The sequence below is a fragment of the Aulonocara stuartgranti genome, assembly GCF_965226115.1.
Source record: "Aulonocara stuartgranti genome assembly, chromosome: 22".
Lineage (NCBI taxonomy): Eukaryota > Metazoa > Chordata > Actinopteri > Cichliformes > Cichlidae > Aulonocara > Aulonocara stuartgranti.
The window spans coordinates 13,306,629-13,327,569 of NC_138957.1; the positions used below are offsets into that span (position 1 = coordinate 13,306,629).

Sequence of the window (20,941 nt, forward strand, 5' to 3'; positions counted from 1 at the left end):
AATCATAACACCATCGTACAGTAACTTCAAGTCCTCATTGATTCTCCGCAGTATTATATCTACCCCCCACTCATCTATGTCCCTAGACTTTGCGATTGCGAGAAGTCTGATGGAAGCCAACTTTGATCTAAACTTAGGGTCTATGTTGCCTAAGGTGTAATAAAACATTAGTAGTTTATTTACACTCGCACGTGACCCTAGGGGGTTACACATTTCTATCTCATCAGAATAGAGTATCAGTTGTAAAGCAGAGTTCTTCTTTGAAAACAGTGGGTGGGTTTTGAAAATAATTCCATCATTAATGTCATACAAAAAACTGGCGTTGGGGCAACTCTGAGGTCCAGTACTGAGCATGTCAAATAGTCTTGAATTGGATAATAGCTGTTTCAAACTTTCAATCAAAGGAATGTAGTAGAAAGACTTGTTTTTGATTGCAAGAACTCTCGATTCTCCCTTTTTAACTCTACAGGCATAATTGGAAATGATGATCTCCTCAGGTGTGACAGGGTTGAAATGCATCTGTGTTACACGGTCCTGTAGGTTTGAAGCTGCACATATGGGAAAGGGATCCTGAAAGTTGTCCAGTGTTGAAAGAACTTCTTGTTGTAAAGGTCCATTGCTGTCAGGTTGCCTTTCAAGGATGGTCTTTATTTTTCCCCTCAAGGACGTCAGAAGAGCTGTTTGATACTGTTGGACACCAAGGACAATGTTGTTGACACTCCTCTGATGGGGGAAAAAAAAACACATCAGAGACATGAAAGCGTAAATAGAAAATATAACAGAAGCAAAATGCAACTCTATTTCTTTAGCTCAAATTAATGAGCCACTGAATGTTGTAATTTACCAGTGGAGCAGTAGAAGAAGAAATCAGCCAATAATTGGCATTGTTTTGCATGACATGCCACATGCATGACTCACGTGGCACAAACACATTGCACCGAGCAAGATGGAGGAGCATGAAAGGTTACAACAGAAAAAGTGAACAAATGATTACCTCATTTATTTTTTTTATGTAATTCTACTTCATTTGTCTTTTATGCCTAAAAGTGAACACATTTTACACTGTTAAGCCTATTTTAAACTGTTGAGTGTGCCCAGAGTTACATACATTGCAGTGAACTGCACAACTCTTGTGCTTAACTTCTTCGTAATGTACATTTGTTCTTAATAACTTATATAGGTGAAAGTAATAGCTGAATAAAACCAGCGATGAAAAACAATCAATTAATTGCAAAGATAGTGGACAGATTATGAAAAAAAAATCATTAGTTGCAGCCTTACATTGAACCAGACTTATTAACAAGTTAACAATGGCACCCCCATAATATCAGATGAAGCAGTACCTGTGATAGGTGGCATTGCTCCCGCACACCAATAGCAAATGCAGCTGCACATCTGGCAAGATCAACAGTTTCTCTTTTACCCTACAGGACAAAAAGAAAAACAATTGTGTAAGAAAAATGACTCACTCAGAATGTGTTTCAAATTCCACCAGATGCAAAACAAAACAAAGAAATATTCCAAACTGTTGTACATTTTTGCTATTAAAAGATTCATACTACAATGGATAGCTAATGAAGCTGCAAATGTTATGAACAATTTAAGAGTTATTTAATGAAACTTAACCAATCTTTATGGAATCTACTCTGAAGTTAACTGAAAGAAAAATTTGAAAGCTGCTTGGTTCATGGAGCATCTAACAACAACCAAGGCAGGTACACAACACTGGTAAATAAGTTTATTTATTATGTTTAAGTATGGTAACTAAGCCTACATTGTTGTGCAAGCCTGAATTTCAGCGGATTCATGCATTTGAAATTCAGCACTGGCCTTCATACCTATTAAAATATTCTAATCAAGTAGTTTATCTTAGAAAACACATAACTTTAAAACTATAATTTTCACTTGAACTGAGTACATTTTCTCTAGTTAGGCTTTACTACGGTTTTACTAAAGCTGAATTGGGGTAACTGTGCTTGGTTAAGGTTAAACAACACACATACAATTAAAAATTCGCGCGCGTACACACAGAAACACATAAAGTACATTACCTGATTCTGACGAGGTGTTTGAAGCTCCATCACGTTCTGACTTTCCTGTCGCTCCTCCTCCAACACCTCCGATGTTACTGGGGGGTCTAGTGGTGGTGGCTCTACTTCAGTGCCATTGCCATTGCTAACAGTTTGTCTGGGTTCGGCAGTATAGTCGGCAAAAATGGCTGTACCAAAATTTTCGCCTCCTAATACATTTGCATCGGATGAAGCTGTCAGCCATCCTGTAGGCGGGTTCCCAGTGGAGATGTATTGTGGATGTGTGCGTCTGAGATGGTGGTAAAACGAGTTGAAAACACGGTAATCCTCGGCGCATCCATCGACTCCACAAATGACACGGAAATCTGGACTGCGACTGTGTGCAGTATTAATGTGACTTAAGAGAGACTTCAATGTTAACGCCACAAAGACGAAGCAAATCACACACCTCCAACAGGCCATTGTATTAGACTAAAGTCAAGCAAAAAATATGTTGCAGTGTGGAGCTGTTGCCGCGCTAGTTTGGGAAATACCAAGTTCATGGGGGGAGGGGGGTATTACAAACTGGAGCTGTAAAAACAAAAAATGGTCACAAATAAGGTAAAATGAAATAACACCTATAAGAGTTTATTTTAAATCAATGAAGAAGAAATTTACCTATCATACTGACTGTGTTTTATGAACGTACAAACCACTAAATTGTATATAGAAGCAAAAATTGAGATGTGCACCCCCCTTCGTGTTCCATGTTAGTTGTTACCCAACTCCGTTTGAATTTGGAGTCACAGGAATCTTCTGCACCTGAGCATTGAAAGAAAAACTGTGAGAGAAAACTTCGTCAAGAAAGAGAGGTAAGCAATTTTAATTTTTCGAATGTAAGTAGTGTGTAGTCTAATCACTGTTTTAAAGTCAAGCGGACAGAATAATAAATTTAATTTGAGCGCGGGAAGGAGTAATGTAGCATGCTAACGGATGCTAGCGTTAGCTTAGCAGCCCTCGCATGTGGTTCAGAGAACATTATTTAGTGAAGTATCTACTATAATGTTGTGAGAATTCCTAGCTATGCTATTTATAAGGGGCAGTATTAGCCGTTTGTATTAACTTAAGTTAATAGGCACACTGAGAATTTCTTTCAATTAGCAAGAGAGCTAATTAACCACATTCAGGGTTTTCCAATTGTCTTTGACTGATTTACTAGCTGCTTGAATTCCCTCACAAGGTGTGGGTTTAAATTAATATTTTGATATTAATTGGATTTATTAAAGTGGGCTCAAAACAGTGTTATTCAGGAATCAGGCTGGTTGGTAAAACAAGTAGCGCTGTGTATCGATTCAAAATTGAAACAGAAGATGGCAGCACTGTATGTGCAAGGATGCCAGCTGCCGTTAAACCCCGAAGAAGAAGAAGAAGCTGTATCCCAGAATTCATAGCGCGGCCTAGCTCAGTTTCCAAAAATGGCGGCAGCTAGTTAGTTTTAAAATTTCTCTTATTACTCTTTCTAGGTCACAAAATAAACGTTTAACATATTTTCAGGCGAGAATGTAGCCGTGTAAACTTCAAATATCTGGACAGTTTATCAAGACACCACATATTTTCAAAAGCGCTCCGACGTTTTCGGAGACGTCTGTTACCCACTAGCTCGATAGCTAGCCGGGGTTTAACGCTCACTAGAGCCGTGAGAACACCGGACTCCGGGCGAACCATTTTCAAAACCACCGCCGTCTTTCACTACTCAGGTGAACATGATATATAAGTCACTTAAATAACTTAAAAATGTTATTGTTTGGCTTTTTTCAGTATTTTATTTGTTCCTGAGTAAATCGGTTTGTCTGAGATTAAAGTTATAGTTTTTACACAGCTGAATAAACGTCAAGCAGACAACTGATTATCAGAAGTGTGAGATGCTGGAGAATATACTCCGGTGTCCTTTTATATTTTAGATAGCAATGAGCAATCTGCAAATTTCTTTAAAATGTAATAAACTATCATCTTGCCTTTATTTTTAGTTAGCACATACCTTAAACACTTAAAGCTATAAGCTAATGATCGTTATGTAAGAGCAGATACTGCTGGTGCAATAAGCTGTACATTTTACGTCCAATGGATGCATGATCTGGCAGCCCTAGTCAGCATAATCTTATTGATGAAATTCAATGACACAAATCTGGGTGAGTAAAAGTTCACCGGGCAATATTGTATAACCCTTTCAGACCTCAGCCGGGCTGTCTGGACATTTCTTTTCTATAATAGCTTTAAAAAGGGTAAAAATGTTGAACAATCAAAACGATTCTTTGACGTGAATCAATTTGATTCTCATGGGACTCAATTAAGATTCAACTTTTCAAATGTTATTAACATAACACTAATTGTAAACATTTGTCTTGCAGGTGACTGAGCAATGGAGAAGCTGGATGATGTAACAGTATCTGTCCTTAAAGGTTATATTTGATAATATATTTGTGTGTGTGTGTGTGTGTGTATATATATGTATATATATATATATATATATATATATATATATATATACATATTAAAAAAACAGTTATGTTTGTGCAGTTATGTGCTTGCACAGTTTAACTGGTGTTTGTCTTTTTGTTAGCTGCAAGCATTGACGAGCGCATGCTTTTAACATTGACCCGTGATGATCTGAGGGACCTTTTTTCTGGGCCTGAGCACTTTCTCAGAAGAAAACATGTGTGGTCAATAATTCATCCTGAGGTATTATGTAAAAAATATTTAGTTCAACTAATCTCCAGAAAGTATGCTTTTATTTTAGCAGTACTTGACATTTTTATTTTCTCACCCTAAACCAGGAAGACCATCCGCTACCACAGAAACCTGAAACAACTTCTTCACCCAGGGTAGTTGCAACAGGCCCTCCAACTGCTGATGCTAATGTAAGCCAGCTGAAAACCTTGCAGCTCCCCAGTCCTCCGGAATATGTTCTGTACACCGACAGTGAGTTGGAGCAATGCCGAAAGAGTTACCTGGAGTTGGCCTGCTCCGGCAGGGAACAGGCATGCGTCATGTCAAAAGAACTGAGATGCAGATTGGTGAGAAATACAATCACAAGTATGGTGTCCCTTTTGAGAGCAAGCCAAGGCCAAATGGAGCGATACCCCTCTAAGACCGAAATCACTGCAATGGCTAAAAAAGTTGTGGAATATTATCCTATGCTGCAGGATAATGATGCAAGCGTAAAACACGTAAGTTCTTGTATTTGTGTCTCATATATAAATCATTTTGTTTTGTTCAGGGGGCATGATATATATGTATTTTCACCAGGAGAGCATTAATGCCAAGTTACAAAAAAGGCTGCAAAATATGAAAACCCCAGTAAAAAGGCAAGGACCAACACCGGAGAGGGGACGGCCCAAGAGAAGGCTCACTGACCTCTACCCAAGGGATGAAGAAGCTGATGATGAAGATGCTGATCGCAGTTCTTCCAGTGGTGCATCTACTCTGTTATCACCTGTCAGAAATTCTGACAATGCCTCCACTTCATGTGAGTACTAGTAATTTTGTAAAATGGTTATCAACACACAGCCAGTAGTAGCTAATGTTTTGTGGAAGTCTACTTCAGTAACAATGAAAAACCAAAATGCTCTTGTACTTCTCTCTATCTTAGCTGACAAGGATAGTCGGCAAATACAAGCAAGACATTACAAAACATTACAAGAAATGTGTAAGAAGGCAAAACCAAACCAAGAAGATGTGTCCCAGCTATTAGACCTCGAGTTTGAAGCCAGAAGATCCTTCATTGACTCAGACACCATGAAAGAGGAGAACAGAGCTTGCCTCATCTTGGATGCATATCCATGCTTTAAAGAATTGCATCATGTAAGTTTTTGGAAGAGTTAATAAATAATCACTTTAATTTCAAATATATTTGGTGTGGTAGTAAAGTTATTTTGATTTTATTTGTCTACTTATTTTTTTAAACCTATTGTAGGCGTTGGGTGAGCTTCGCAGAATTTTGGATCCCCACAACAACAAGTTCATCAGTCAAGTAAAACTGAGATGGGAAGAATTCTGCTCCAGGGTAGAGTTCTACGGTGTGTCAAAGAAGGCAATGAATCCACCAATGACCATGGACAAAAGTAAGTTTTACCATTTGAATACAAAGTTCTCATCCTTTAAAATTTATGTTTATGAAGGTTTGTTTCTGCTTTGTCCAGCTGAAGCCCACCTTGCACTGATGAAGGCTCTTCCAACCCTCTTTCCCACACCTGCCCATCCACCAAAAAAGATGGGGAATGCTTCTGAAGCATTTCTACATGTCCTGAAGGTAAGTTTTATAAAATTTGCTTATAAAGATCTACAGAAAATTTGGCAAACAAAATATTTCGGTCAAACATGACTCAAAAATGCTTTTTTAGTTTCAGCCGAAAGACTTAAATCTATAATTTATTGTTTTCATTAATTTATAACGTATTTAATGTACACGAGTGTGGTCACATAAGGAGTCGCTTGATAAACCATAAGTCAAAACTACTATAAAATGTGTGTAACCAACAAAGAACAAGATAATGACATCTCCAACGTTATGACCAATTCCCAGCAAAAAAACATACAATTAACATAAGATGTTGACTGTCATGTCTTTTGTGTCTTGCAGCCTACAGAAGATCCAGATGCTGTCCTCCAGAAACGAAGCTTGTCATGTCCAGTAGTGATGTTCGATGGCTGCAAGTGTGTCATTGCTGTTGGTAATTTACCAGTTACAACATTTGACAAAGAAAAAATTGGTGAGGCTATGATATATGTGATGGCATACTTTTATGCACTCCATCTGACTTACCCCAAATGCGTGGCAACCCTGCTGTCTGTCATTCAGACAGAAGTTCTCCAGGATGCCATTCATGAGCATGACACTACATCATCTTACAGAAAAGCCCTGGCAGAATGGCATGCATTTATTGGAAAGTAGTGTGTAAATTTCAGATACGATTAGGAGAGGGCACTTCTGTTTTGTTTTTGTTTGTTTTTTCAATCTGGGTCTTATTTCTAAAATGGAAAATGTTCATTTACTCACCCAGACAAGTTTTGTGGTATTTGGTGTCATTCGGAAGAAATTTGAATCTTTGTGGTCTTCCTATGTCACTCGTCAATTTTAATGGGGCAATGGCGAAACCTCTAAGGCTGTTGAAATGTTGAAACCACTTAAACAAACTCATAATGTTGGACCTGTACTGTTCAATTGTATCTTTATTATCTGCAGGTTATTGTTAAAGTGGACAAATAAAGATGGACACTTTTACTCTGTTTCAGTTTTGTTTTGTCCTTAATCAGCAATATAATCTTAAAGTAGTGTTTAGCTAAATTTAAAAAGAAGAAATTTCTTAAAAATGATTTAATGTACTAGTTTTTAGATTATTTGCCTTGATTTGTTTGTTAGAATAAGTGTTTTATGCCTATTTTCAGATTTAATTTCTTCAACATTTTACTTAGAACAAGTGGTTAAAGCTTATTTTAGGTTTCAAGCCATGATTGGTTGCCTGGAATAAGTGTAAAAGACTTATTTTTAGCTTTATTATCTTTATTTGTGGCCTACAATCAGTGGTTAAAGCTTATTTTAAGTTTCAATTGTTCTAATTTGTTGCCTGTAATAAGTGTAAAAGACTTATTTTTAGCTTTATTATCTTATTTGTGGCCTACAATAAGTGGTTAAAGCTTATTTTAAGTTTCAATGTTCTGATTTGTTCCCTGGAATGAGTGTAAAATACTTATTTTTAGCTTTATTTAAATCTAGATATTGTTCTTATTTCAAGAAATCTTATTAAGAAAAAAACACTTACCCCATGGGCAGATAATTTCACTTGTTTTAAGCAAATCTTCACCAAAAATAAGTGTATTTTTCTAGTATTAAGGAGGTGGGTTTTTGCAGTGTGAGTGGAGTTTTTTCTCCTCCTCTCACCTCATGTTATGTATTTTTGTTGTTTTTTCCTATCAGCCTACCTCTCTGACTGTCACGGTCCTGGGTCGGTGACCCAGTGTTTTGAGTTTCTTGTATCTCTGAGTTTTTGTATTACGATCTTAGTTCTCTTTGTTGCCCCAGTTTATTTTTTAGTCTAGTGTCTTAGTTTGGCTTTCTTGTATTCTCTTTAGTTTTCTGAGTATTTAGTTAGCCGCCCTCTGTGTCTCCCTGTTATTGTTCTCTGTGTTTCTTAGTTGCTCTGTTTCCCCTAGTCAAGTCTATGTTACATGTTTTACTTTGAAGGTCTGTGTCCTACGTGAATGTATTGAGTTTCGCTTCCCTTGGGTCTTGTTATGTCCGATTTCTCCCAGCTGTGCTCCCCTTCTATGTCTCATTCCCCTTGTTATTTCCCAGTGTATTTAAAGCCCTGTGTTTCTCTGTGTCAGTGTCGCGATCTCACTCATGCTGTGTGTGATTCTCCCCGTGTCTCCTGGTATACATTATAATTAGCTTTTCACAGTTTAGTTTTGTATTGTTTGTGACCTGTTTTCCAGCAATAAAGCTGTGCTTTTGAGTTCATGTTCTGTCCCCGTGAGTTTGCGTTTGGGTCCAACTCCTGCCTACCACACAGCCGGATCATGACACTGACATGTCTTCTCAATGTGATGTTTGTGTAAAGTTTGGTCAGAAGGTTCCTTTGTAAGTGCGCATGCGCCACAGCTGCCTGCTGTAACCTATAATTTCCTTTGGGATTAATAAAGTATTCTGATTCTGATTGTGGTCTCTACATGCATGGTTCCCACCGTGAAGCATGGTGCAGGAGGTGTGATGGTGCAGAGGTGCTTTGCTGGGACGCTGTTGGGGATTTATTCAAAACTGAAGGCACACTGAACCAGCATGGCTACCACAGCATCCTGCAGCGACAAGTCATTCCATCTGGTTTGCATTCAGTTGAACCATCATTTATTTTTTAACGGGACAATGACCCCAAACACACCTCCAGGCTGTGTTGGGGCTATTTGACCAAGAAGGAGAGTGATGGGGTGCTGCGCCAGATGGCCTGGCCTCCACAGTCACCTGAGCTAAACCCAGTGGAGATGGTTTGGGATGAAATGGACCTCAGAGTGAAGGCAAAAGAGCCAATAACTGCTCAGCATCTCTGGGAACTCCTTCAAGACTGTTGGAAAACCATTTCAGGTGAAGACCTCATGAAGGTCATTGAGAGAATGCCAAGAGTGAGCAAAGCAGTAATCAAAGCAAAGAATGGCTATTTTGAATAATCTAAAATATATAACATGTTTTGAGTTATTTCACCCTTTTTTGTTTACTGGATAATTCCATATGTGTTCATTCATAGTTTTGATGCCTTCAGTGAGAATCTACAATGTAAATAGTGATGAAAATAAAGAGTGTGTGTCCCTGTGTTTGTGAAGCCCTCTGTAGCTGATAATGGGCTATAAAAATAAAAGTGACTTGATCTAAAGTAGACAATAGAAGCACCCCATTCTGAAGAACAAGCCTTCAGAATCACCCAGCTTTCAAAGTTGACCTTGATTAACTATTTTCAGCAAACATAACTCAAGGGGAACTTACTATCACACTTCAGACAGAGTTTGCCCTAGTCTTCTTCTTAGTCTGTTGCTATTTCTCCCTTTTTGTGGTTTATTTATATTTCTATGCAAACCATAAAGTTTGAAAAATCAGCTGAAGATCTGTTTATTTTATTATTTGTCTATTTTTAGCCACAATTGATAAAAAACATGATTACATAACACAATCTAAACACTTAAAATATAGATATACAATATTTGGAGTTTTGATGTTGGATGTTGCCTAGTTTACTTTCATTTATTATGTTATTTAGTTTTAACTTGCATGGGAAAGTTATGGGAAAGTTACTGCCCCTGTAAGGTTAATGTCTGTATAGGCACGAGTGTATGCATACATTTCTGAGAGTGTATATGGTATATGCTGCTGTGTGTACTGGGCACTGCGTCCATCTCCTTCTTGCTCGAGCTCCAGTCTGTTGCGGTAATGAAGATCAATGAGAGGAAAGGTGGAGGCCGGCCGAGATCCAGGTACTGTCTCCCTGTTTCAGGCCAAAGCTCTATCGATCCTCCTGTGGTGCACTCTGCCAGCATCTGATAAAGGGCTTCTGTGCACACACACACATACACACACAAACACACACACTTACTCATGTGCACTACCAAAGAAAAACACCAAGTCGCTGAGCTTACTCCCTAATGCTGGCCAAGGAGTTAAGCCTCCATCACACTTTTACAGTTTTCTGTCTCAAGCACCTGAAGGAAAATGTAGAGCTCACATTTCATCATTGTCAAATAATGCTAGCTGAGTATAGCTATTTTTCACACTGCAAATTGCCTTGTGGTGGTGTTGCCTTCAAGTACGCTTTGTAATCTCCTACTTCAGAATACAGATGATGGGAACGGAAGTCTATCATGCATTCAAGTGCTGTTTTGTCGGCAATTACAAGAAAATGCCTTCTGCAATAATAGCAGACAATCTTAATGGAAGTTGTAATATTGTGGAGATTGGCCTGTGACGCTGTTTTCTTGTCGACTGTGAAAGAAAGGTGGATTATAAAATTTTGTTGATGGCTTTTATGCAATTATAAACAAAAACATTTAATTTGTATTCACATCAAATGAACAAAAGTGTCGACAGCTCTGTGTCCCCATTTCCAAAAAAGTCAGGGCAAAATGACTATACTGATTTACAACTTACAAATGAAATATAATATGAATAAAGATAAAAATCTCAAACACTGAAGCTGCTCAGTGTCCACAAGCTTGATTTTGTTTTAAAAGTAAAATGTTTTTCAGCTGCTAAATAGTTTAGGACCTCATTTATACTCCACAGTTTCATAATGTGCTGTGTTTTTCGGTGACAGGCCGTTTAAGCAACTATTTTTTTTAATTGCAGACATGTTCTTTTAAGACAGAATTTGGCTTGAAATTGTTGCACCAGGACTGGTTCTTATATGACTTTACTACTCTAATTGAACACAAGCGCTTTTTACTAAAAGCAGATCACTCACCCGATCACACATAATATTCATATAGCACTTTACTGTCACACTCGACGATCAATACATTGACATGCAGACTGGAGGAGTCACCTCCTGATCATGAATGCAAAATATCTCATTTTGAATTTGATGGCAGCAACACATCTCAAAAAGTTGGGATAGGGGCAAAAAGTAAAGATGGGATGCGATAAGAAAATTTTCACTAAATTTGCAATATTACCTCATCTAAAATTTAGCAAATTCCGAAACACTTTCGCAATAATTTTTCTGTGTGGTTTCATATGGTTTTCGTCCCATTTTGTAGAAATTACTCCAAAGTAATGGAATGCTACCCACCTTGCATGCTTAACCATATGACCCAACCTTACAAATCTTGCATAGCAAGTATGTGATATTGTTTGTGATATTGTAAGAGCTAAACATTACATCTGGATAACTTCTGTACTTAACCACATTATAGTGGTTATATTTTAAATATACATATGCAAAATGCTAGTAACAGAAACATGGCCAGGCAAAACATTGCCTGGCCACCTAACAGTCAGTATTACCGTAAAAGTATATTGCTATTGGCTAACTGTATAAGTCCAGTATGTGTGCATATTGGTTTGTCCATTACTTTGAATGAATTTAGCTTTAATAGCCACTACATGGCCTTTACAATATCTATGTAATGATATTCAGACTGGAACAAAATTTAAGGACCTTGACTGAAAGGATAGTAGTGAAAGATTTCACTAAATTTAACAGTAGTGCCAAGTTCCAATCTAAAATCCTCAAATGATCACATCATCCCCAAATGCCTTTGGAAATTTGCCCAAGATCTATCCTAATATGTTCTAAAAGGTGCTAATTGTCTTGACTTCCCCAGAGCTGTATTTCTAAGCGAAATAGTTCAAGAGAGATTAGATAAGTGTACTTTCCAGACAAATAGCTCTTTTTTCCTGCTTTATAGTGTTTCAGGCAATTAAAAGAGTTGGTGAATGCCAACGCCTGGCACGGTACAGCTATTTCATTTAAATGAGCAAGGCAGAGAAGACTTTCCCTCAAATGGATAGTGGCTGGTCCTGGGCCAGTTTTGCATGTCTCCCTCTGATGAAAAAGGTAAGGCCATGCAGGGGAGGTAGCTGTGGTCATATCTGAGCCAAATGAGCATAAATTTGCTACACGCTTGCAATTAGCTTGACATTGCTGTTAATGCTTTGTGAACTACCCCAACTGCCCCGTGATGCCAAACGTGCATTGGATTAATTTGCCTAATTAGCATATAAAACATGCTTATTTTGTTCTACATGGTGGTTTGTTTTTATATTATTCATAAGTGTTGGGGTAAAGCCTTTTTTATGCATGCGCGTGTGTGTCTGTGCAAACAAAGACAAAGAGATATTAAAAATAGTTAAGTCAAGCAGGCGTTAGCTTTGGGCAAATGTTAGCCTAAGCCACCCTGTGTTTGCATCTCCCTTTGCCAGAGTGTATTTCTCTGTCACAGCAGACATTTCAATTTTCTGCCTTCCTTTTGTGAGCAAATGAGACAAGAAACTTGAAGACGTGGGCATTTCCTAGCTCCAAGCAATCCACCAAGGCTTCTTGTCTTTTCCCCTCATCCTTCTCATGCTTGTCCTTGCTCTCTCTCCATCTTCTTATCATCTTTGTTTCTATTTCTCCTCAGGTGACGCTTAGGGAGACAGGCAGTGCTCTCAGATGGGTGGATGGATGGACAGATGGATAGATGGTAGGTGGACAGACAGTAAACACTTGTCCTCCATTACGACAGACGAGAATCGCATGATACAATTTGTCTGGCATTTTTGCCTGATATGCCTATCACACAACTCAATCCACTTAGAGATGATGCGGGGCAACTTGTCGCATCCATATGAAAGTGTAGGGGAGAGGAATCCCAAAGAAAACAGACAAACATGCGCGAGGCAGTTGTGTCAATCCATTCCATTGTTTAAATGCATGCAGGAACACTCATACAACCCTAGAGTTCACACTATTTCAATCCTATTCTTCAAGGTTATTAAAATTGCAATTATATTAACCCCAATCAAAAAGAAAAGGTTGCAGGAAGCATCTATGCTCCAATAGTTCAGGTGCACTACCCATTAAAGTTTAACAACCATTGGTTGTATAATCGTAAAGCACATATGCATACACAGACAAAACGAAACTGGCCCCTTGTGCCATCCACTATCTCTCAGTGCCGTGGTGGCGTTATGCATTTTTATGTTGAGCCGAGGCCTCTCTCTAAATAGGGGTGTCATGGGTGTGAGGTTTGGTAACCTTGTGCTTTATTGTCTCAGGGCTGGAAAATGGGTTTTATTCCAGGCTGAAGATGAGATAAGGCTCTGTCAGGAATCCCGGCCTCTCTGCCTCTTACCCTCGCTGCTGGAGGCTTATTGCAGCAGAGAGGACTAACATTCCATCTCTCCCTTGCTCTGTCTTGTATAGATTTTCCCTTCTGCCACTTTCATTACATTTGGCACTTTCTTCTCTGCTTTGACTTTCATGTTCTTTCCTCGCACCCTCAATTTCACCCGTCTTCATTATGCTGTCATTAAAACCAGTTCTGATTTCATTGCGATCATTTATCATTCTGTTGCATGGATTCATTATCACGATTTTTTACTGCTTGCCCACCCCACCACCATCCCCTCCCTTCTTTTGTCTTCCTCTCAGTCTGACCCTTCAGTGAAACGGCCCATGTGCATTTCAGTACTGTGTGTAAGCCTTGGCAAGTCAGAGAAAGACAAAAAGATAAAGACTGTGGAAAAAAAAGGGCAGTTCTTTCTTAACACTTCATGCATAATCCACTTCTTATTCGCGTTCATATACAGCTGTAGTCTGACCGCTGCTATTTCTGCTACCATTTATCCTCCCCCTGCCCCTTCCCCACCTGAAACCACAACCCATCAAGTCACATCTGGCGACAGGCCTTCTTCCTCGTAAATTGCTGCTGCTGGATAAATATGTGTGCAGCTGTTAGCCTGTGCTCACACTTTACCTTTAAGTGCCCCCCCATTGCTCAGGTTTGACTAGTCATAAATTTTTCCGGGCGTGGAGGCAGGTGGCCTCACTGACTATGATGCTTCCTGATTCCTATATTTCTTTCTCATATAAAGAAAAGCTTGGTGAAAAATACCAGTATGTCAAAATAAACAGATCCTTTAAGAAAAAGAGCTATTTCAAAAATAATGTTCTCAAAGACATTACTTTGCCCATGATCAAATTTGATGATGTGTTTGGATAACTAAGCCTTATCAGGAAAGATACTTTGGCATTTGCCATTTTCATTCTAATAAAAATCATTCTAATTCTAATAAAATACTGATTACTGATTCGGCTAATGTAGTGACCTCCGGGGATACTTTTCAGCGTTTGCTTTTAGAGTTTCCGTCGCTGTCTGTCCCTAATTTCTCTAGCACGGTAACGAAGCATGGGGTTGAGCATTATATTCCCATGGTCAGGCCCCCGGTGTTCGCGCGCGCGCGCCACCTCGACCCCGCGAAACTGTCCGTCGCTCAGGAAGAGTTTGCAGCCATGGAGCGCCTTGGCATTGTGCAGCGTTCGAACAGTGCATGGGCCTCTCCGCTTCACATGGTGCCCAAATCGGACAGTCGGTGGCGGCCATGCGGAGATTTCCGGAGTTTAAATAATGCCACGGAGAATGACCGTTACCCCATCCCCCACATTCAGGATTTTTCTGCCAATCTCGCCGGAACGTCGATTTTTTTCTAAAATTTACTTGGTGCGGGGGTATCACCAAGTTCTCGTGCACGCGGAAGACGTTCCTAAAACCGCTGTCATTACCCCCTTCGGCTTGTTCGAGTTTTTGCGCATGCCGTTTGGCCTGAAAGGTGCCGCCCAGACCTTTCAGCGGCTGATGGACTCCGTTTTGCGTGGGCTGTCGTTCGTTTTTGCTTATCTGGACGATATATTGGTGGCCAGCTGCTCAGCAAGCCAGCACGAGTCCCATCTGCGCCAGGTTTTCCAGCGTTTGGCAGCGCACGGCCTGATCATCAACCCTTCCAAGTGCCAGTTTGGGTTGCCTGTTCTGGATTTCCTCGGGCACCGCATTTCCGCTGAAGGTGTGGTTCCGTTGCCCGACAGAGTCCAGGCCGTTTCGGCTTTTCCGCGTCCCACGTCGGTTAAAGCGTTGCAGGAGTTCTTGGGGATGATAAATTTTTACAACCGCTTTCTCCCCAGAGCTGCCCACCTGCTACAGCCACTCTATGCTGCCTTAAAAGGTAAAACAGCCAAAGATCCGGTTGACTGGCTGCCAGAACGCGTCCATGCGTTTTCCGCAGCCAAGTCTGCGCTGGCTGATGCCGCCCTGCTGGCCCACCCGCTTCCATCAGCGGAGATCGCATTGACCACCGACGCGTCCGACGTGGCAGTGGGTGGGGCGTTGGAACAGCAGGTTTCAGGTCTCTGGCAACCGCTCGCCTTTTTCAGTCGTACGCTCCGGGATGCTGAATGCAAGTACAGTGTTTTCGACAGGGAGTTGCTGGCCCTGCACCTTGCGACACGACATTTTCGTTTTTTCCTCGAGGGTCGCAACTTTACTGCGTACGTTGACCACAAACCTTTGACGTTTGCGATGTCCAAGGTCTCTGACCCATGGAGCGCACGCCAGCAGTGCCAGTTGGCAGCCATTTCAGAGTTTACCACAGACATTCAGCATGTGGCTGGTAAGTCCACATGCTGACTGTCTCTCACGTGTGTTGGTTTCTCCGGTGTATGTCGGCGTCGACTACGCTGCCATGGCCGCCGAGCAACGTGCTGACCCGGACGTCCTTGCCCTTCAGTCTACAAAAACGGGCCTCGTGCTGGAGGACACCTCGGTGTGGCACGGCGGTCCGCGCCTTCTTTGGGACATTTCCACCGGCCGCCCCCGCCCGGTGGTTCCCCTTTCGTGGCGTCGTTGTGTTTTTGACTCGGTGCATGCCCTCTCTCATCCCGGTGTCCGGGTCTCGGTCAAGCTGGTCAGCGCCAGGTTTGTTTGGCCGGGCCTTCGCAAGACGGTGAAAGAATGGGTGGCGGTTTGTATCCCATGCCAACGCTCGAAAATCCACCGGCACACACAGGCACCCCTCGAACCTTTCCGTGTCCCGGGTAGGCGTTTCGATCACGTTCATGTGGACCTGGTTGGTCCCTTGCCGCAGTCAAAGGGTTTCACGCACCTTTTGACTGTGGTGGACCGCACGACCAGGTGGCCGGAGGCGGTACCCCTGGCGTCCACAACAGCGGTGATGGTGGCCAGGGCATTTTTGTCAACGTGGGTTTCACGTTGCGGTCCCCCTGCTGACATTACCTCGGACAGGGGCCCCCAGTTTGTTTCTGAGCTTTGGTCTGCTATGGCTGACGGCCTGGGGGCCAAGGTCCACTGCACCACAGCATACCACCCGCAAGCTAACGGGATGTGCGAACGGTTTCACCGGTCACTTAAGGCCGTGCTCCGGGCTTCCTTAACAAGTGGCGACTGGGTCGACCGTCTTCCGTGGGTTTTGCTGGGATTGCGTAGCGCGGTTAAAGAAGACCTTGGGGTTTCCCCGGCTGAACTGGTCCTCGGCCAGCCTCTCCGGGTCCCCGGGGAATTCTTACCTGAGAGCCCTCCCCCATGTTTCGATACCTCTTTGTTGCCTTTTCGCCTCCCAAGTAACTCACTTCCTGTTCCTGGTCCTGTGCACCACTGTCTGCCTGACACTTTTGTTCCGAGTTTGTTGGACTCTGCTCGTTTCGTTTTCGTCAGGCACGATGCCCATAGGACGTCCACCATATGACGGGCCATACAGGGTTCTTAAACCAGGCAACAAACATTTCATTTTGGACTTTGGCGGTCGGCAGGAGGTTGTCTCTGTTGACAGACTTAAGCCTTAAGCCTGCACATGTTATGCAAGAGGATCAGGTGGTCCCGGCCCAGGCCCCTCGCCGCAGCCGCCCACCTGCCACCAGGCTGATGGATTCTCTTTTTTCCCCCAGGAGCGACCCAAAATCAACGCATGTGTGGTGGACCACTAGAGGGCTCCACTCACACCCAGTGTATAGGAAGTGTGTTCCTGTGTTTTGTGGCGCAATATGCGCAGTTGATGTTGGAGATGAATAAAGAAGGAGTGTGAACTGAGAGCTCTGTGTCGTTGATGCTTACCTCCACAATACCCCTAAGTAACATTAGCTAATATTATGTTGAATACTAACTTAGCATGTTAGCTACAGCAGTAGTATGGTAGTAGTAGTATGTGAAATGATTTGCTTGTGATTATGTTTTATCTTGCGCTGCCCTTCTGACACACATGTAATTCCATAAATGTTGCCTAACATTCGTGAACTTTAGTCAAAATGGAGATTTGGGTACGGTGGCCCCAAGAGGTCAAAATGGATTGCAACTTAAGAAATTGCCAGCAAATAGAAAAATGCTGCAAAAGCACACAAAACACAATAGAAGTTGGATAAAACACAACGTAAGTAACCAAAACATGTGAAATAGTGCACTGAAACATGCTTACAGGAAGCAAAGGGTCCATCAGTGTTGTGAGGAAGAAAAATATGCAAGTTAATATGTGTTTTAATAACTATAAATACACATTTGCTATCAGCTGTTTATTGTTAGATTGTCAATTCTGCAGGTGTTCGGTCATATTATTGTGTCCCCAAAAACAGTTCCATTTTTTTACGTGTTTTTTTTTCTTTCCTATTTTGCTGCGTGTATTCTATTTTTATTTTCATTTCGTTCTTTTTCAGCATTGTGTTTTATGTGCTTTTGCAGTGTTTTCCTATTTGCTGGTGTTTTCTTAAGCTGCAGTGCATTTGAAGTCTCAGAAATGCAATATTGTAACTTCAGTGCCTAGACATAGCCAACAGATTTAAGTGCCCGTTGCCTTGTTTGAACAGAGCGGCCCATGAAAGAGTCAAATTCATGGCCTCGGTTATTGTTTCAGTGTGCCCCTTACCATCATGTCATAATGTGTTTACTTGGAGTTCCTGTTTGGTGATGTCCCGCAAGGCTGCTAGAACTGTTCACAGGTATTTTTGTCACGTAATGATGTCTGCTAGCTACTAACTTCTGTTGTGATGTTACTGGTGCCGCCTGTGAACTTTGCTTTGGTTTTGGTTGGTACATGGATAATTCTTTTTATGTCTGTAATTTATGCAAAAGTGCAGTATGAATATTCATGTGTGAGTCTTAATGACTACATATTTCCAAGTCACGTTTAGTAGATCTTTGTTGTTGTTTGAAGGGGTGGTTAACTTAATAGAAACTCTGGCTTTAGGTTGTTAAAACAGCTTTTATTTAGAGCTCATTCATATTTCCTTGTGATACTAACTTCACAGGAACTCACCAGGAGATTGTGTTGCACGTAGCATAGGTATTCACGTAGAGTTTTATCACATATTTCAGGCTGTGGTTGTGCTGTTTCAATTTTATGCATTAAAAACTTGAGGCAATATATATCAATACTAGGCTGGTTTATTATTTTTCCTGTCATAATTACATCTAAACTACTGAGGTATATTTTCTACAGCTTAGACTGCTGCTTGTAGTCATGACTGATAATGTGTTTATATCATTTACTGATACTTTTTATTGAAGAGATTGCTTGGCCAAGCCACTGTTTTTTGACTTTTGTGTCAATAGTTTGACATGTGTAAAGTCAGCATTTTGAAAACCAGGGGACGTCAGGCATGTTTAAGGAGGAGTTCAGCACTTCACTCTGGGGAAAAAGCAGAGTTAGTTATTTAAATGGACTCTACTTACATTGCACTTTTCTGCTTAATTTGAGCAGCACTTTCTTACTACACACAGACACACAAACCCACAATGATGGATGCACAGGGGGCAACTTGGGGTTTGATATCTTACCCAAAGGTACTTCAGTATGCAAACTAAGGGAACTGGAGATCGACCCACTCGTTTGTTTGTTTTTGCTTTTGAGCTTTTTTTGTACAGATTAAGAAAATATGATATATGTCAATCTGAAAGGTTTAGAGGTGCCAAAACCACAAATACGTTAAGTTATCACTATGTTTGATTCTTTTTATTTTCATAATCGGTTTTTTGTTCGTGTTTAGTGCAGTTTACTTGTGATCTTTTGGTTTCAGCTTCCTCAGTGCCATCTTTTATAATGTGGTTAAGTCTTCATTTCTGTGTTCAGTGTTTCCCCACTGAGTTACTTAATGTCTTGTGAGCTACTTTTGTCATGTGTCTTGTTTCGTTTTATATTTTCCTTATTAGTTTCAGCTGTGGCTTGTTATCGTTCCCCGATTATATGTCCAAAGTGTTGTTTCCATTTTTCAGTACCGGAGTCTGTTAACCTTCCGTGTTCTGTGGAAGATTTTGAATCTATGGTTTGTTTTCCTATCAGCAGTTTTTTTTGTCATACTCAGCCTTATTAAAAGTTATTTTTTTAACAAGTTTGCCTTGGAGATGCTTTTAAAGTTCCTTCCTAAAGTGGTAGCAGTGACAAAAACCGCTAATCTGCTAATCTGTGTATAACTAAATACCACGAATCAAAAGAGAAGTGAAATCATCGGTGTAGCTTTTCCTGAAAAACTCCTGATAGCCTTTCCATTCAGACAACATCACACTCACCGCGATGAAGCATGATTACCTGGAGAGCAATGTGCAAGTCTGATTTGTTTCTCAGTCATGAAAGGGTAAGATTTTATAATTGACCCAACCTCACAGAGTTAACACCGTTAGAAAAATATATGTTATACAACATGATGCCAGATATCAGTAAAATCCAGGATGCTGTTTTCCACAAATATTCTGTATGAATGTAATTCTTCTGTTCCAAGAGAGGAAATCTATTTGCTTGAAACACATTTACTTGTTAGGAGAAGTATTTTAAAGTTATTTCAGTTAAGAAGTGACCTACTGGCATGCAATATAAGTACAGTGCAAAGGCTGACCTTCAGTACTTAGTGTAGTGAGGATATTTAATGTGCATCTATGACATATTCCCATTTTAGACCTTCAAACTCAGAATATCCTCCTTCCAGAGAAATAAGGAAACCAGCTTGTGCGTGCTTAGTTATTTGATGAAAGGTAAACTTGTTGAGCGCTGTCAAAAAGAAAGGATTAATTAGGGTCATCACGCTTTCTGAATTAAAAAGCGTGATGATATATATATATATATATATATATATATATATATATATATATATATATATATATATATATATATATATATATGGCACACTTATGTGTTTATGTCTGTGTGTGCATGACTGTGTAAGGAGGGAGCAGTGATCCCTCTGACAAATCAACTGCTATCACATCTCAGTTTCTTTTGTTCCCTTTGGTTTATTCGTTGTGCTTTGGTTCATGGCTGGTAGCTTTGCCAAAGGGTGCATAAGTGGTTCAATAGAACAACAATCTTACCCCAAAACCAAGTATAACCAGGATGCCAACTTTCATCCCTTTGTGGACATAGAGTATGTTAATTGGTTGGACAGAACTGCAGTTAGGCCAGCTGTTTGATCTCCAAAGAACGGAGTTTTAAATGCCTGGAGGGACCAAAGAAGTTAAAGCTAGGCTGGTTTATATCAGCTAGAATAATACATTTTTCCATTTCATACACAGTCAAGTTAAAAATAACAGTCCCAATGTGGCTTTTTTAAAACAAAAAACAATTATTTGATCTTCTCTGAAACAGTGTCTATGAATAAAGGTGGTATATTCGACATCAGAAGGATATTTTGTTTTTATGCTAATTTATTTTTCCACAATATATGATATTAGTACATCTGAGAAAATTGGAATACCGTCCAAGAAACGTCCAAACTACTGTGAGCGTTCATATATTCAGTTTTTTAAATCAATAATATTTCAATTTTTTTGTTTTACCTTTGAGGATTACAGTTTATAGCTTATGAAAATCACATATTATAGTCTCATGTAGAAATAGTAATAATACCTTTGTCTCAGAAGCTATT

At 40.4% G+C, this 20,941-nt stretch overlaps 1 protein-coding gene and 1 long non-coding RNA gene across 3 annotated transcripts; one reads left to right on the forward strand and one right to left on the reverse strand.

Annotated features, from left to right (window-relative positions):
• Positions 1 to 332: 332 nt before the first annotated feature.
• On the reverse strand, positions 333 to 2,078 carry LOC309699448. The gene is made up of 3 exons (XR_014274351.1): positions 2,052 to 2,078; positions 1,344 to 1,424; positions 333 to 723 (listed from the first exon to the last, which is right to left on the reverse strand). It is a non-coding gene; the product is annotated as an uncharacterized lncRNA (long non-coding RNA).
• Positions 2,079 to 2,081: 3 nt separating this feature from the next.
• Positions 2,082 to 6,968, forward strand: LOC309699447 (uncharacterized protein). Of its 2 annotated transcripts, none has more exons than XM_082522457.1 (9): positions 2,082 to 2,881; positions 4,418 to 4,468; positions 4,630 to 4,748; positions 4,844 to 5,236; positions 5,316 to 5,535; positions 5,659 to 5,870; positions 5,983 to 6,130; positions 6,209 to 6,318; positions 6,649 to 6,968. In XM_082522457.1, exons 2-9 carry the CDS (start codon positions 4,429 to 4,431, stop codon positions 6,958 to 6,960), a joined length of 1,554 nt encoding a protein of 517 aa, XP_082378583.1. In that variant the 5' UTR covers positions 2,082 to 2,881; positions 4,418 to 4,428; the 3' UTR covers positions 6,961 to 6,968. The 2 variants fall into 2 exon arrangements, with proteins under 2 accessions (XP_082378583.1, XP_082378584.1); XM_082522458.1 differs by lacking the exon at positions 2,082 to 2,881 and adding an exon at positions 3,102 to 3,766.
• The last annotated feature ends 13,973 nt before the right edge of the window (positions 6,969 to 20,941 follow it).

What these genes read in the sequence shown, in the direction of transcription:
- LOC309699447 (XM_082522457.1), top strand. Translation starts at nt 4,429, where the DNA reads ATGGAGAAGCTGGATGATGTAACAGTATCTGTCCTTAAAG. An exon ending in GCTTTAAAGAATTGCATCAT is followed by an intron (nt 5,871 to 5,982) that starts GTAAGTTTTTGG and finishes AACCTATTGTAG; the next exon opens with GCGTTGGGTGAGCTTCGCAG. An exon ending in ACCAATGACCATGGACAAAA is followed by an intron (nt 6,131 to 6,208) that starts GTAAGTTTTACC and finishes TGCTTTGTCCAG; the next exon opens with CTGAAGCCCACCTTGCACTG.